The 16,646-nt window shown below is 37.7% G+C and overlaps 1 protein-coding gene across 1 annotated transcript in view; it reads right to left on the bottom strand.

Annotated features, from left to right (window-relative positions):
* The window catches only part of FTCDNL1 (formiminotransferase cyclodeaminase N-terminal like), a 32,079-nt gene that overhangs the window by 13,886 nt on the left and 1,547 nt on the right, over nt 1-16,646 (bottom strand). The window contains exons 2-4 of the mRNA XM_071216205.1: nt 16,448-16,572; nt 13,629-13,735; nt 11,882-12,017 (exon numbers count right to left, since the gene is read on the bottom strand). Of these exons, the coding sequence (XP_071072306.1) occupies nt 11,882-12,017; nt 13,629-13,735; nt 16,448-16,572 (368 nt within the window). The remainder of the gene's footprint in view (nt 1-11,881; nt 12,018-13,628; nt 13,736-16,447; nt 16,573-16,646) is intronic.

The following is a 16,646-nucleotide window of genomic DNA, read 5'->3' as shown; positions in this document are numbered from 1 at the left end:
AACTAGGAAAAAAACTTCAAATCTGTCATTACCTTTTCTATAGGAAAAGACCAATTCTTTTGCCTCTAACCTGCTCTATGAATGTGTGGTTCATTATTATTTTTTTAAACCAGAGTGTTAAATACTCAAAAGAAGTATCAAATCTTTTCATAACCACATAGCAATCAAAAAGAATGTTTTTCAACCCCTGTCACCTCATACGCAAAGGGAAGTAGAAGGGGAAAAAACACAAAATCTAAAAATTAAACTGGGTGCTAGACATGAAATCTTACAAACATTCTCTAGTTTTAGTATAGCTCTCTTAATATAGCCAAGTTTTTTGTTTAGTTGATTTTTTATTTATGTATTTTTTAATGAGAAGGGAAAAAAAAGATTCCCTACCAGAACCCATAAAAAACTCTCAGATGGTAAAACAGATAGCCCTGAAAGTTTTTGCCTAAATCCATACACATACCTAAAATAAAACTGGCCGATCTCACTACAGTACTTTCGAAGAGAATGGCATTTGAAAATACAGTATAACAGTATGATACTGCACTGCCTCTAATTAAGTGCAGACTAGGAAAAATTATTCTTAGTTTAGTCTATTGAAGGGTGGTGGTGGAAATTTCTCTCTTTGCAATCCAAAATTATTTTAAAGATAAAGCATTTCTTTTCCAATGTCTTCATTAAACAGAGCTGTTAAGAATTGTCTCCCAACCATCCCCAAAGAGTACAAAGCTAACTAGTATTCACCCCATATGCTCGGCTTTGAAGTGTGAAGCTGTGACCATCCCACCAGACTCTTACACCACCATCAAAGCCATCTCATTACGCCCAGCGCTGTGAGTTAAAGCGCGGGGCCGTAACCGCTCCAACACAAACACTGCATTAACAAAGCAACCGCAATATTCCTCCCCCACATGGCTAGAACTTGAAGAAATTTTTACCATATGTACCCATGCACGAGATACAAAAATTTATTGCGCTAGAACATCATTGAGAAGTACATTAAACATGCTGACTAGAACTGGATGTTATTCTAAGGGACTGGAAAAAAATAAAATGCAGCTGATCTTTATGATGAAAAGAACAGAAACATTAAGCTGAAAAACAAGATCAAGAGCAATTCCTAAATTGCATTTCTACTGACACATTCTGTTGTCTGTTCTTTCTTGAGGTAGCAGAAAACAATTTAAGGGGAAAACAAACCCTATTGCATATCACTGGATGCTACCGTTTACTCTGCCATATTTTACTTCGAAAGGAAAATAAACTTATAAATAATGATATGCCGATAACAGCATCTAAGATTCAAAATAAACAGGCCTTGTTGAGAAAAAGTAATTTCACTTGCATTCTGAGTTGTCAACTTATCATTGGCATGGCCGTAAAAAATAAAATGTAGGGAAAAAACTTGGTATCTATTATGGAAATGAGGCCAGGATAAGAACTTCTGATTGCTTTCAATGTAAAAATTAATCTGTAAAAATTTTTTCTCAATGTTTATACCTACCAACTCCATTTCCTGTATTTACTCTAGAGAAACCCTTCCACTTGGGCTTAACAAAGACTATTTGAAAATGTTCATTCCCATATTACTTAGGAATGTAGTATGAAAAATGAGAAAGGATCTGAATGCCTATAAATGGGGGAAGAGTTAAAATGTGAAATATCCACACTATGATAATTATACTATATAGCAGGTAAAAGAAATCAGCTAGAACTATATGGATATCATGGACAGATTTCCAGGATATTTCACTGAATGAAAAAGTTACAGTATGATAGAATTTATATTACAAACACATACTAGTAATACTATTTTGGTTTATGGCATATGCACATATTATGCAAGAGCATGGGGAAAATTCTGGCTTGGGGCATACTATACTTCTACCATAACCTGGTAGGGGATGGATCAGAAAACCAGGAATGGGTGTGGTGCTCAGAGGTAAACTTTAGCCTTTCTTATATTGCTTGAAATTTGGAAAAAGAATAAAAAGTTCTAGACAAGGTCTAATAAGTAAACAGTTGTGCGGAATCCTCTGTTCTACTGCTACATTGATAGAAAATGATGAATAACTTTCTTAACATTTCCACGTGTTTCTCAGTTACAGAATGAAAAAAATGGACCTATCCACTATCCTTATTATAGAAATAAAAATGATGTGCCCCCAACTCTTAAAATAATGTATACTTTCATATATATATAAATACATATATATACACATACTTCCATATCCAAGAATCTCATTTCCTTGAATATGACATATACTTTCACAGAGAGATATATACAAGAAACTTACTATTCTTTTGTAGAGATATGCTAGTATATCTACCATTTTGTGCAGCCATGACTTCATTTATTTATAGAACTACACTTTCTTGTGTGACCCTAACATATTTAACTTATACTACTTTCTGAAGCTTATTTTAACTGTAGCTTGTGGTGCTCTCTAATTGTTTCATGTACAGATTTCACGTCCTCAGATTCCTTGGGAAAGATACTCTATTTTACTCCACTGATAATCACAATGGCATCATTGTAAATGGAAGCATGACAGGCACACCAATACCATCTGGATGTCCACAAATACTTCATTTGCCTTCATAATATTACTCTGAAATAGGTACTGAATATCATTTTGCAAATGAAGACCTCATAAGGGAGAACCTGTTTGCTATAGAACTTAGAATTTTAGAGCTGGAAGCACTTCAGAGATCTCCAGCTCAAGTAGTTTTCTAACATCTTGTCACACAATTACTTTTCTCAAAAGATGCCTTACTTGGAATCTTGATACTTAAAACAGAAAAGGGAGGTGCATAGCCTGGGGCCTCAATCTCTCAGCCTCCTGCTAGTAAGGCCACAGAGCATCACTAAAAATAGTGACTGCCATTCACTGACGGAAGGCAGAGTGCCAGGGGCTTCACATACAGCCACTATTTCTCATAACCATCCTGATAGGATGGTATTATTCCCCCATTTTATAAATAAGAAGACCAAAAAGACTAAAAAGAGACTAATTGCTTTTCCCCTACTGTCAGTTGGTAAAGAAATAGTCGATCTGGAATTTGAACTCAGATTTGCCCAGCTCCAAAATTCTTATTTTGCCCATTTACCATTTGGCTTCCCTGTGTCACTACTAAAAGTGCTATCACCAGTTAGTTCATGCTGATCAGAAACTCCTGGTCAGATAATCACACATATCTATAAGTAATGGATGGGCTGGATTGGCACAGGTCTGTCCTTTCCATACACAACTCCTTCTCTTTTAAGGACCCCTCACTCTCTTCCAAGGGGACTACTGAAAGGCTGGGGCTGTCCACCAACAGTTCAGATGGGACATAGCAAAGCCTTGGGGATTACCAGAGATTCTGCTGATGGACAGTGTACTGGTAATATATAAATTGTCTTCAGTATAAAGCCCATTCCCCACAGCAATGAGAAGCTGACTTGGTTTCTTCTTTCTCTTTCCTCTCCTTCACCCCCAAATGGTTGATACCAGTTTGTTTGGGTTCCTTGGGCACGCTCTGCTCCCAAGCATCCTTCTGGCTACTGGTACCGACCACCACCACTGCTCAGCAGTCTCTCAGTAGTCCCAAACCTGACCCTACCTCACTCTGTTTCCTGCCGAACCAGGTCAGACCATCCCCTCTTCCTTCCTGTGGCCCCTTTCCTCTTCACCATACTTCAGGTGATGCCCATTTCCACACACTCCACTCCCACCTCTTCCAACCTCCTTCTGGGGGAAAATACTTCTTGCCCACTCCTGAAAATGTCCTTCCACATTACCTGAGCTCCCCTCAGGTAATACTAATGGCCTTGCTCAGTCCCGACATTCATCCCCTAATTGATGAGTTTGGAAGAGAAATGGCATGCATGGTCCTTCCCTTTCCTCCCTCTTCCTTTCAAGGAACTAACTACCTGCAAGAAACACACAGTCCAGTCCACTCCCCTTTACCATAAAGTTTTCTGAGGGTGGGTCTGTGCAGTCCAGTGCTGTCCGGGATGGCTGGGTAAGTCTGTCTGATGTCTGGTTGGGTAAACCTAGTCACCAATGTTAGCTTTATCAGTAATAAAGGGAGAATGTCAATTTCCCAGCTGCCTTTCTCTTCTGGCAGATTAGTTCAGAAATTGGGAAGGAAAGAGGTGCCCTTCTTATTATGGCCTCCTCTTAAACCCCTTCCCCAGGCCTCTTAATTCCCTGAGCAGGAAAAGAGGTGGTCTCCTTCTTTCTCTGTTCTTTCTCTGTTTCTCTTGCTATGGTATAAACCTTGTCGCCTGCTTTCCCACGGCTTCCACTTCTGATCCCCTCAAAATACAAACATGGACATTGACTTTTTCTTCCTTGTTCCCATTTTAACAATCCTATAACCCTTCAAGTCAGCAGATAACCTGGAATGTCCAGGAGACAGTCCTACCCTACTGTGGAAGAAAGAAAAGCACAATTAATATATCAAGATATTACCATACTATTTATTTTTAGTTGATCAAAACTGAAGGATGAATTGCTGACTATATGCAACTCTAATAGTCACAATGTATTTGAATTGATAACGCTGCTATAATTATTATAACAATATCACACTATTAAAACCATATGCTGTTGTCACTATTTTCACTTGCTCTAAGTCTCCTGAGAAGCACACCCATACTTCACCAGTGGAGAGGAGGTTGATGGGTTGGTGGATGCATAAGGGCTGGAGAGACTTGGGTTTATGTGCTTAATCTTATAGGCAAACCACATACACTACCATCACTATGTCATTTCTTCTGAGTTTCTTAATCCTCTTGCCTTGTCCCTGGAAGTCACTTAAGTGCTAAGAAAGACGGGGGAAAGGAGTTCAAGAGAAGCATCTTCAAGGTTAGGGGGTCTTGGCTCAGTAAGTTATTGTAGCATGAGTTTCTGTCATATACTGTAAAGTCCTTTTAGGTCTTTCCCTAAAACATTAACAGCAACCATTTAAAATAAAATATCGATCACTGGAGGCTTTAGATAGCTACTGAAAAATTGGAAACCTAAATCCTCTAAACTTTGGGGATCCCAGGACTGCCTTTGCTAGTAAGAGGTGAATGTTTAATGTTTCCCACAAGGATTGATGACTTAGTCCTGAGTATTCTAAGAGACCCTTTACCTGGGTGAAGTGTTGGGAGGGAGGAGTCCCCTCGCTTTTGCTTATTGATCTCATCTGTGATTTCTTCACTAGGAAACAATTATGAAAAGTATAGAGACAGGCGGCAAAAATTCCATACACTCCACTTATTCATTCCAATTAGGAGATCCTCATAGGGCCTTTATTCATGTCAATATTTTTATTACACCCTGTTCAATATATACCAAAAGTAAAATAGGGAAGGGATAAAAGCCAATGCACAGATGTAGTATCAAGCTAGTCACAGGTGTGGGCAACTGGAGCTTAATTCTGTTGGGTGTGCCTGAGAATTGTCCACGTCAGGATGAAAGAGGAGGGCATTTATCCACCAGTTCAGGCCCCTCGTTGAGCAACGGTTATACTGTGTGGTGCTAACTCACTCACATCTAGGTTGCTGCCAAGCCAAAGTGAGAGAAAAGAGTGCAGCTTTTTCATTTATGGTTGAGTTCTTCTGTAATTGCTGGTCAAGGAAGATTTAATGAGCCTAATGCATTTCTCCCATTTGGCCTTTTTCTTCCTCAGTACCTCTGTTTTACAGTGGCAGGTATAATCCTGGTATATCTATTGTGACTATAGCAATACACATTTGTGAATAATCTTATAACTCTCCCTTGTAGTTAAAAATATACTAAAGTCACTTGAAACCAATCTTAATGATTTGAGTACTTTCTCAGGGCACAATCTTTGTTTTCCAGCTTTTTATGTGCTGGTAGTATCCTATAATTCTCAAACTAAATGTTATGTCCTAGAAAACTATTTACACAGATTTGTAAAATCAACCATTGTTTTCATGCTGTAGCAAAGAGGGTAGTGCCAATGGCGGAAACACTGTATCAGAACCCAAATATCTAAATCAATCTTAACCAAATCCAAGGCTGTTTCAAGCATCAATCTCCATAGCAACTGGAGAGTCAGAGTAGAAAATTCTTCAAATGAAAAGTTGTCCCTGATTTGCCAGATCAGCCCATGTTTTGACAATCTGTAATAAGGTAATCAAAGGGTCTCAAGACTACCACTCAAGTGTTGATGCAGTGTGAATTTATCATGGCACATGTCCTCCAAGTCATAAAAATACTTGAAATACTTGAAAAAAGCATCTATAAGGCTAATTACTAATAAAATTCATTAATGTTTTATATATTTTAAGGGAAATCAAGAAAATAGAAGTCAATAAGATGCAAGGGCTATTTCATTATTCATATAATTTACTTAGCTAGCACTTTATCTTCCTAGTCCTCTAATAATAACCTCAAATTATTTGGCATTGTACAAACATCATTTCATTTAATCAATGACATAAAACAAAAAGCAAGTTTCCATGTTACTTACAAAATTCATAGATCTGATGTACTCTTTTAAAGCTGAATATTACGAGCTTATGTGCTGTGACAGTTTGAATTTGGTGAATTCGAAAAAGAGAATATGGTTTTAAATTAATCCATTGCTGTGGGTGTGGAGCCCTTCTGATTGGACTACATCAGTGAGGTGTACTCAAGTTAGGTCTCTGCCCTCTTACTGGAGCTTTATATAAATGGGGACTCACAAAAACAAAGAGATAAAGCAAGCTGCCATTTTAAATTTTGCCAAGTGAGAGAGAACTTGAGGATTTCTGGCAGCCAAAGCTGAAGAACAAAGCCCCCAAGAGGCTGGGCCCATGGAGTAGCTCAAGGCTGAAGAGACAAGCCATATGCCTGATAGCTCACAGCTGAACTTAGAAAGAAAGTGGAGCAGCTGAGACTGAGAAAGGAGGACCAGAAAGAGATAACCCCTATGCCTGGTTGCCCACAGCTGAGCTCCTGGAGCCAGTAGATTCTGGAGGGAAAGGCAAGAACTTTGGCAGAGATCAGCAGCCATCTTGCTTCACCATGCGGCAAGTCTCTAGGATCACCAGTAGCTGACTTTGGTGAAAAACCATCTCTGCTAAAGCCTTGAATGGACATTTCACGGACTTGGAACTGTAAGTTTTTACCCTAAAAAAAGTCCCCATTATAAAAGCCAATCTTTTTATGGTACTTTGCATCAGCAGCTCTGTGGCAAACTAAGACACATGCAGAGAAGTTCATTTTCATTGAAAAATCATTAGGAGAATTTGCCTGGGCACAATCTGCCCTGCCTCATCCCCCCTTCTTTATTCAATCCTTGAGTAAACCATGAAGATTTGTGTGAATGGGAAATAGGGTCATTCAACAGAGACACTGGGCCCTGTGTGTGAAAAAAACAAGGAAAAAAAATGGAAAATGCACAGAAAGCACTATGCTCCAGTGTAAAAAAATATTTATAAAACAAGCCCACAAATTTAGCTGACATATCTTCAGTATTGAGTTAGACTAAGACCAAAAAAGGTAAATTCATTGCTCTGAAAGGTCTAGGATAATTAAATATCACCAAGAAGAAGTAGAGAAGTGGGGACTTCAGATAAAGATGGAGTTTGGATTCCTATGTTTACTTTTACTTCTTCCAGAAACCCTAGTAAGAAGATATAAAGAGATATTTTTAAAAGCATTAACTCAAACAGAAATGGGAGAGGACAAAATAGATATGGAGGTGGAGAGCAGATTTATGAGTAGTGATTTAGCGGATCCCAGCCAGCAAGGAGGAACAGCAGAAAAGCAATCTGACTTACACAAGACTCTTGAAAATGGCCAAAATTGGCAGCCTCACTTTGCAAGGGAAGGTAAAGGTGGAGTTCAAAACAGGAAGTCTGGTGGGAAGTCCATTTTTAAGCAGCAGTTAGAGCTCAGGTAACTGCCCTGCCCCCTCCCTCCCTGGCAGAAGACCCAGAATGATTCATGAAAATGTTCTAGCACTAAAGACTACACATTTCAAGGATTAAAAGGTCCTACAAGTGCCCTGTATAATGGATGAAAACAGACCCATACAAAGGTACCTCAATGACATTTCAGAACACTGAAAACAAAGAGATCTTACAATTTCCAGAGAAATTCAGGAATCACAATGACTTCAGAAAGTCTCCACAGCAACATCAAAATAAGAATTCAATGAAATCATGTCTTCAAAATGAAGTAAAATTCTTTCTAATCTAGTATCCTATACCTAACCACACTATCAATTTAGTATGATAGTAGAATAATGACATTTTTGATATACAAGGTCTCAAAAATACTTCCTATTTTCATTTTTCTAGAAAGCTACTGTAAGATGTGCTCCACCAAAACAAGGACATAACCTGAGAGAAAAAAAAGGAACACATAGGATTCAGGAACCATGAGATCCAACACAGAAGAAAGGTGAGGAAAGAATGATAGTAAAGGGAGATACCATAATGATAGCTATGCACAAGGCATTGAGAAAAACCAGTAGAAACTGGAATAGGTCTAGAAGACATTTCTTTAAGATAAAATTGATAGACCAATCAATTCTTGGAGTGTTCTATCTGAACATATGAAAGAAATGTAGATATTGACAGAGTTTGGAGTTAGACCAGGGATACATATATAAAGAACTAAGAAAAGAAAATTTTAAAAGATAATTATCAATATCAGGAAAAAAAAAAGTGCGAGGGTAAATAACGTTTAAATAACTCGTTGTGAATAATATTTACATAGTTATAATAATGTAACTATTAAATATTGATTTATATTATAATAGAACTATACTGAGAAGAAGAATGATTGGGAAGTGGGGAGGGGTGTAGGAAACAATCCTAATTTCTCATCTTTTGCAGTGAAAAGTCATTAGATAATGCCTAAATCTGAAAAAACAAGAATTATCATTATAAGTACATTTAGATAATGGAGTTAAGTCCTAAATAATAAGGTAAAAGAGCTGGAAGTGCTTGGCTTTGGGGAGAAGGAAATTGAAGCGTGAGTATAGTGGGGAGTAAGGGTTTATGTAGGACCTTTTGGAACCCTAAGAATGTTTGACTTTTAGTTACATGCATGTATCGTTTTGATAAAACAAAAAAGAAAGCAGGAAGGAAAGAATTGAGAGGTAAGGAAGGAATAAAGAAGCAAGGAGAGGAAAAATTTTTATAAAGAGGTAAAACTTAGATGGGGCCTAATAAATTAAATGTGGGTTTTTAAGAAAACAAAACCAAAGCCCAAAATATTAAAAGCCTTAAATAGAGACCAGATCTATCTCTTTCTTGAATTCTACACTATATATCCAACTGCCAAAAGGCAGCATTTAAAAAAAAAAATGTGTCCATGCTCTTTCCCCACAAAGCCCCTTTCCTCCTATTTTCTAATTTGGCAGAGTCGACCACATTACCACTGGCTTTATCCTTGGCCTTACAATATCCTATCAATTATCTCCATTCTTTCCCTTTTCTATTATCTTATTTACATGTCTTTCTCAACTGATCTGCCTGCATCCTTTCCATTCTCTGTCATGTATGCAGAGTGATATTTCTAAAAGCAAATCTTGCTTAAAATTCTTCAATGGATGCCCATTTCCTTTAGGATACACTTTGACTCCTTAACCTGGCGTATATGACTTCATAATCTGGCCTCTGATTACTCCTTGAGCTTCATTCTTAACATTCCCAGGAATGTTTTCCCCGCTCTGCCACATTTCTAAGTTCCAGCCAGGCACACTGAAATCCTTTGTAGGTCCTCAAGCTCAGGCTTCCCTCACTTCTGGGCATCTGCAAACTGTTGCTTTCATTCTTGGAGTTCTTAAACTAAAATTATATGCAAAGTTTTGCATGTGTACACATTAATGTACATGTATACAAATTTGCAAACAGTTTTTTTCATATCTACTAATCTAATTCCATCTCTATAAATTTATTTATATTTACATTTTATATACATGGAGTCAAACAATATGCAGTATTTTGTGTCTGGTTTCTGTCTGCAAAATAGTTTTGACAGTATTTATAAATTCCCTGAACACCAATTTTAGACCCCATTTTAAAAACACCTTTCTTAAGGTATAAGCAAGCTTATAGCTGATATCAAAATGTTTTGAAATATACTATTCAGAACTTTTGCATACAAAGCATGCATGAATATACATATATCATATTAACTGTCTTTTATGTTAGTGGAGTATTTCCATTGCCTTTTTTTTCCCCAAAGAAAACTAGTTAAATTATTATGTTGAAGTTAGTTTCCCTGGGAAAGGTTTACTCTAGTGAAAAATATCCCTTCACTGTTCTGAGAACTGCAGGATCCTAGAATTTGAATAGTTTGCCTCATAAGAATGCCTGAGCATGTTGTTACGGAAAAAAAAAAAAAAAAAAAAACTTAAAAAAAATTGGATGATATTAGAGGAACAGCTGTGTAGAAAGGGGAATGTAAAAATAAAAACTGCATGTTGGAGCATCAAAATAGTAACCATGTACAGTATATGACTGTTTTTAATCAGATGAAGATTGAAGCTATTACATTTCAAATCAAATGTTATAAATTAGTTCAAGAATGCAGCTGAGCTCTCATTTAATTAGAAATGTCCATGTTTAAATCATGAGGTACAGTAGCTGCCAATGAAGCAAAAGGCCGAGGAAAAATACTGTGTCCAGACTCTGAGATTCTCAACTATCTTCTGCACAGGATGAACATCTGGGTGGACCAGTCCTGATGTAATGAAGAACTTCATGTTTTACCTAATTTGAGATTTAATGTCACTGTCTATACTTGTTTAGAAGACAATTTAAATCATTTTTCTGTTCTGGGCAATTCTGAACTCTTCATTTTGTTGAAACATATTTTCCCCATGCTGAATTTTAACTCTTTCTTGGACTAAAAGTATAGCAAATTTGGGGCCAAGATTTCTCCGGAAGATGACTCTCAACTGTCAGGTCACATTAAAATGCAGCACAGGCAGTGAGGTACTTCTTCACAAACAAGTCTCATTTACTATTTCTAGTGCTTGGTGTAGCTCAGCTAAAGTCTAAAGCTATATCCCAAATGTTAGACAATGCATTAGTAAATAAAAATAAGGCAACATCATAGAGGGATTTCTGAGGTCATACAGAGAAGAAGGCAATTATCCTAAGGTGGACTTTTCCCCAAAAGTTATATGCCTTTGCATAGCATAATTAACTGTGATGCAGCTATACAATTCAGGCAAAAGGGCCTTCTTTTCTCCCAATTTGCCAAATTCAAAAACACCTCAAGGGAAGTGGGTGTTGCTCAGTGCTTTGAACTCCTGCTTTCCATGTACAAGGTCCTGGGTTCAATCTCCAGTACCTCCAAATAAAAACAAAAACCAACCAAACAAACAAACACCTCAAGTGACATAGCTCAAATTTTCCAAATTAAACTTACTCCTGGAGCTAAAAATCAAGCATGTGACAGTTCGGCTCTAAATAAAAGAGAGAGCTGCACATAAGGGAAAAAGAAAATCAGAGGAAAAGGGGTAGGAGTTAACATTTAAGTGGTTTTTCAACCTCATCATTACTCCTGCTCAAGAAAATAGGACACAGATGGGCAAAACACACCATTGTTCTGCCCGGAAGAGTCTAAGGAACTCATTAGAAGCTACTGTTGTTTCCTCATTATCTATTGTGAACTTCTAAGGGACTAAATTATTGATTTGGGTGGTGGGGGGAACATTCCGCAGCATTTAGTGTTACATAATGTCATGGGGTGGAAACTGGAAGGATGAGTTACAACGATACAATGAGACTGTGCAATCCACAAAAGCTTACCATTGATACAATTCTTAAAGATCTACTTCTCTGAGGGAGTTTAGGAGTGAATATATCGTTACGTGCTGTTCTGGTTTATAAAAACAGTTTACATTAAGGAATAACACACAACCCCAAACTTTCTCTTACTTCTGGCCACAGATCCACACTCTTCCACTCCTATGCCAGAGAGAGGGTGAATGGGAATAAGGTCCACTGCTCCCAGGCAAGGATGGATTCCCTCTTGAACCTCCATATCGATTGACTGGAGCAAGAACAGAGCAGCCTTAAAAATGCAAAATTGTAAAAAACAATCATTAAACTTTCAACTCATCTAAAGAAGTCGTCATGCCACTAGTCACTTTTCTTTTGCAACCAGTATATAATACTGTTATTTGATAAAAAACAGTGCAATATAAAAAATGCAATGACATTTTCCCTTGCCCAACCTCCCCATCATTATAAAACTCCACATTTCTTCTAGCTCTTTACTCCTAAAAGGGGAGGAATCACTCAACTTTGTAATCTTTTATGATCAGATACTTATTTTTTTATTTCATCAAATTAATGTGATAAAATTCCTTGATATTTAAAAAATGTTCTGTGAAAAATTTTATTAAAATTTGCATACAGACATAACTTTTTAAAAGCAAATATTTAGTTTAGTTTTGTTCTTGTCCAGCAATTTGGTTTTTATTGAATTACTACATCCAAAGAACATATTATAGACACCTTAGTGTTTTATATTATTACTCTAGTTTTCATTAGCAGTGTAACATGACACCATTTTACTAATAGATATCAACAACAACAACAAAGAAGCAGATCTTACATCTTAGCTTATGATTAACATTCAAGATTATCTGTCTTGACAGCGGACGTGGCCCAGTGGTTAGGGCATCCGTCTACCACAAGGGAGGTCTGCGGTTCAAACCCAGGCCTCCTTGACCCCTGTGCAGCTGGCCCCTGAGCAGTGCTGATGCGCGCAACAAGGAGTGCCCTGCAACACAGGGGTGTCCCCCGTGTAGGGGAGCCCCACACGCAAGGAGTGCGTCCCATAAGGAGAGCCACCCAGCGCGAAGGAAAGTGCAGCCTGCCCCGGAATGGTGCTGCACACACGGAGAGCTGACACAACAAGATGATGCAACAAAAAGAAACACAGATTCCCGTGCCGCTGACAACAACAGAAGCAGACAAAGAAGCCACAGCAAACAGACACAGAGAACAGACAACTGGGGTGGGGGGGGGGGGGCGGGAAGGGGAGAGAAATAAATCTTTAAAAAAAAAAAAAGATTATCTGCTTATGCTTGCTGGGAGTTATCAGTCAAAGCTTTGCTCTCAAAGCAAACACATTTTTTAAAGTTGAACTCAAGTTTATTTGGAAATTCTGAACCTTCATAAACAATATTAAAACACAGGATTTTTGTTCAAATAATTATAATTCTTCAAATTCGAGTTGTCCTACTAAACCTTATGACATCCCCATTTCATTTCAACCCATAGCCCAGCTCAAGATTTTGTCTCCCAACCCAAAACACAACTCCTTATTAGCTTGTTTCTTCCCATGTCAACTTAAAAGTGAACTCAAGATTGACTTTAATACTATGACTTTACAATTTAAGACTTGAAAATGCTTTTCTTAACTACAAAGAAATGTGATCTTCTCCTGCAGGAGACTGTTATGAAATCTTGAACCCCAAACTTTGTTTTAATAAGGTGGAAATGGGAAATATTTGAAATGTGCATGTTCAGAAAAGTGATGAAATGCAGTTTTGTGCTAGACTCTACTTAATGGAGGGAAGTCTTCAGATTTGCACAGGAAATCAATGATTAAAAAATATTCAGGTCTACCTGAAGCCTACTGTTCATCAAAAAAGACACACGTAAAGAAAGAAACTGAATTCTTACCCAAAGTATCAACAGAAGCTGCTATAGTAATGACTGAACGGTTATAGTCTTGGTCAGAAAATATATTGAGCACTGATACTTCCGGATGTTTCTGCCCTGGAAAGGACACAACACATAAGGGCAAAACATGTTTTTATGATGAAACTTTAATACCTTCTTTCTTCTGCTATAATTAAATATATTTTAACAGAAAAGTTCTGGTGTGTGACCCTTGGAAGTGACAGTGGCTCAGCATAAAATCTGTGCACAGGAATGTCTACTTCTTACAGCATCTTACTATGTAACATAGAAGGCCCAGCTCAGACAGTCTTTGGTGTTTCTGAGAGACCTCCTCTTGGACTTGCTACTGAGTTTGAAGCTACCAAAGTTCTCTTAACTCAGTCTAAGATGGTAGCCTCCTTTTTCAATTGCAAATCACATTACTCTAAATTCTCTTTCTTATCAATCTCATTTCCCGGGCCTTGTCCATTCTTCCTTCCACAACCCAGAAATCAAACGGACTGGGTCAAAAGCCGACATCTGGAAAAACTAGGTTAGGCCAATTAGTGCCACGGTAGAGGTTTCTGGGATGAATGCACCTGTCCCTTAGAAAGTGGTCTAACTCTGACTCCACCATCTCCTATTCAGAGGCCACCAACAGCTTTCAGATGCTAACGACTTCCAGGTTTCAGTGGCTTTGACACACTTGAATGTGTAACCTGGAGGAGAAAGCTGCCATACCCTTGTTTGGCAGCCACTCACAACCCCAAAGTTATTTTTGAAGTTTACAAGCCTAGTTCAGGCTCCTTAAAAGTCTCCCTTAAGCCTTCAAAAGCAAATTCAAAGTAAAGGACAAAGGTTTTGAGGCAGTAATTAAATCTTAAGTTATGCCATTTATTATACCTTGTCTCTCTGTCCCCTGGCAGCTTAACAATTAATCTTTTCAGAGGAAAGGAAAAACAAGCTACACCAAGGAAATATGGGGCTTACAGCAGCCCTACACAATTAATTTTAATAATGTGTGAAGATAAACATATGTGTCGCTCACACTCATAGCCAAATGAGCATCTTATCGAGCCCTGCCCTGGTGATAGTCCAAAAATGTATAACTAATGTATAAGGTTCTTTTACCAAAGACTTTCTCAGGGCATTTAAATGTTCTCACATTGCTTAATTAGAAAAAAAAAAAAGTATCATTTATACAGTTTTTTCCACTCACTTAAAAATAAATGCCTTTAAAATATTTGTAAAATAACAGGTTCATTTTCTTAACTAGTGCTACCTTCCCTCCATTTTAAAACTATAAAAGAGGAAGCAAGAACAACATCACACAACCTCCAATTTTATACCGTTTTTCAACATTCTTTAGCTCCTGGAGGAAGAAAGATAAGCTTTTTTTTTTCCATCTCCAATCTCCTGAAAAGCTTTTATTCTCAGTTTCATATGATTCAATTGAATCAAATGCTGAAAGAATAAAACACTTTCTCCTGCAATTTCTTAAGCATGCATATAGAAAAAGAATTATTGCTGGCAGGAGGAGCTATCAGTATGAATCTCAGCAGAAGTAAATTGTTTGGTATTTGTAATGGAGTATAATAGCTATAATTCCATTTGAGCCGCTGCCACCAATAAGCTGATAAAAACTGTGAGTTGAGGCCCAGGCGTCCATCAGTGTGTGACTTCCACAAATGTCTCTGCACATCCACTTAATCACAGAGACAGGTAACCCAATCCCATTAGGGATACTGTTTCTGACAATGAGGAGCCCAAGCGAATTCTTCCTGCACAGAGAATGCAAAAGCACAGCTTCGTACAGACTCCAAAGGCGTTTTCTTGTCAGCAATTATCAGAAATTTTCATAGATATTTCCAGCTCCTGCAAAGTTGCAAGACACTAACTTAAATGTGCTTATTGAAATGGGTTCTGAGAAACACTCCCTTTCCATGGGAAGCTTTAACCAAATCAAAAATGACAATTAGAATTTAAAATGTACTATAAAATGCTTTAGAGTTGTGACTCTAGCGCTCGCTTGTTGCCAAAAACTGTTGATTTAATAACAAAGCATTTCTATTTAAATAAGTGTGTAAATACAGTGGTTTGTGTGTGTCTGTGTGGATGTACAAGTGGTATCTTAGAAATTGTGTCACTACATGAACATATCAACAAAAAGGTAGAGAGCAGCATCTCTTAGAGTAAATACCGGCCCAGGGAGTAGGGAGACTTGAGTTCCAGTCTTCTGTGTCTGAATTGCTGAGTAATCTGACTCACATCACTTAAATGCAATCGTCTAGCAGTCCTTTCACAGAGAAAATGGAAAAGAAATAGTAACACTGTAATGATAGTATGGGCTTTTGCTGGCAGGAGGGCTTTGAAAAATAGTTGATATTTGGCAAGTTTACTTTTTATTCAGCCTGCCAAATAAAAACCATATTATATGATAATATATGATTATGCTCATTCTATTAATGATCAAATAGAATGATCATGAGGACAAACATTACACCTCCATGTAAAAACATAAACTCCTCAGGATTCTGTCAAGACCCTGAACAATGTACATCTCGGAGACTCACACTCAAATAGGAAAAACTGTACTGCTGAGAGCATGCATGCATTTGGAAATGAGCACATGTGCACATTTCAGTATCTCAGTAACTGAGCTCTCTATCACAGAATCCTGCAGTCAGGCAGAAGAAGTTATAACAGCCCAAGAACAAGGAGGAAACATCAAGGATGAAAGAAAGACAAGCGTTCGACAGATACTATCTACAGAGTACAAAAATTATTACCAAAACACTATACTATGTGCTTCTATTGTCTTGCTCCTACCATTTTCTCCAAGGAGCGCTGCTTTTGCTATGTTCTCAACAACACATTTTCTTCTGGCTTCTGAAATGTTTAGTAAACAGGCAGCCAAACTGAGCCCCAGTCTGGAGGAAGACATGGTGATTTTTCTAGAAGAGAAAAATGAGCCTTTATTCCACTCTTTATAGCAACATTCATATTTTTACATTCATTAACCAAACAC

This window comes from Dasypus novemcinctus, chromosome 7, assembly GCF_030445035.2.
Source record: "Dasypus novemcinctus isolate mDasNov1 chromosome 7, mDasNov1.1.hap2, whole genome shotgun sequence".
In the NCBI taxonomy this organism is placed as follows: domain Eukaryota; kingdom Metazoa; phylum Chordata; class Mammalia; order Cingulata; family Dasypodidae; genus Dasypus; species Dasypus novemcinctus.
The sequence above is the reverse complement of the archived record's forward strand: the minus strand, read 5'-3'. Positions and strand labels throughout refer to the sequence as shown.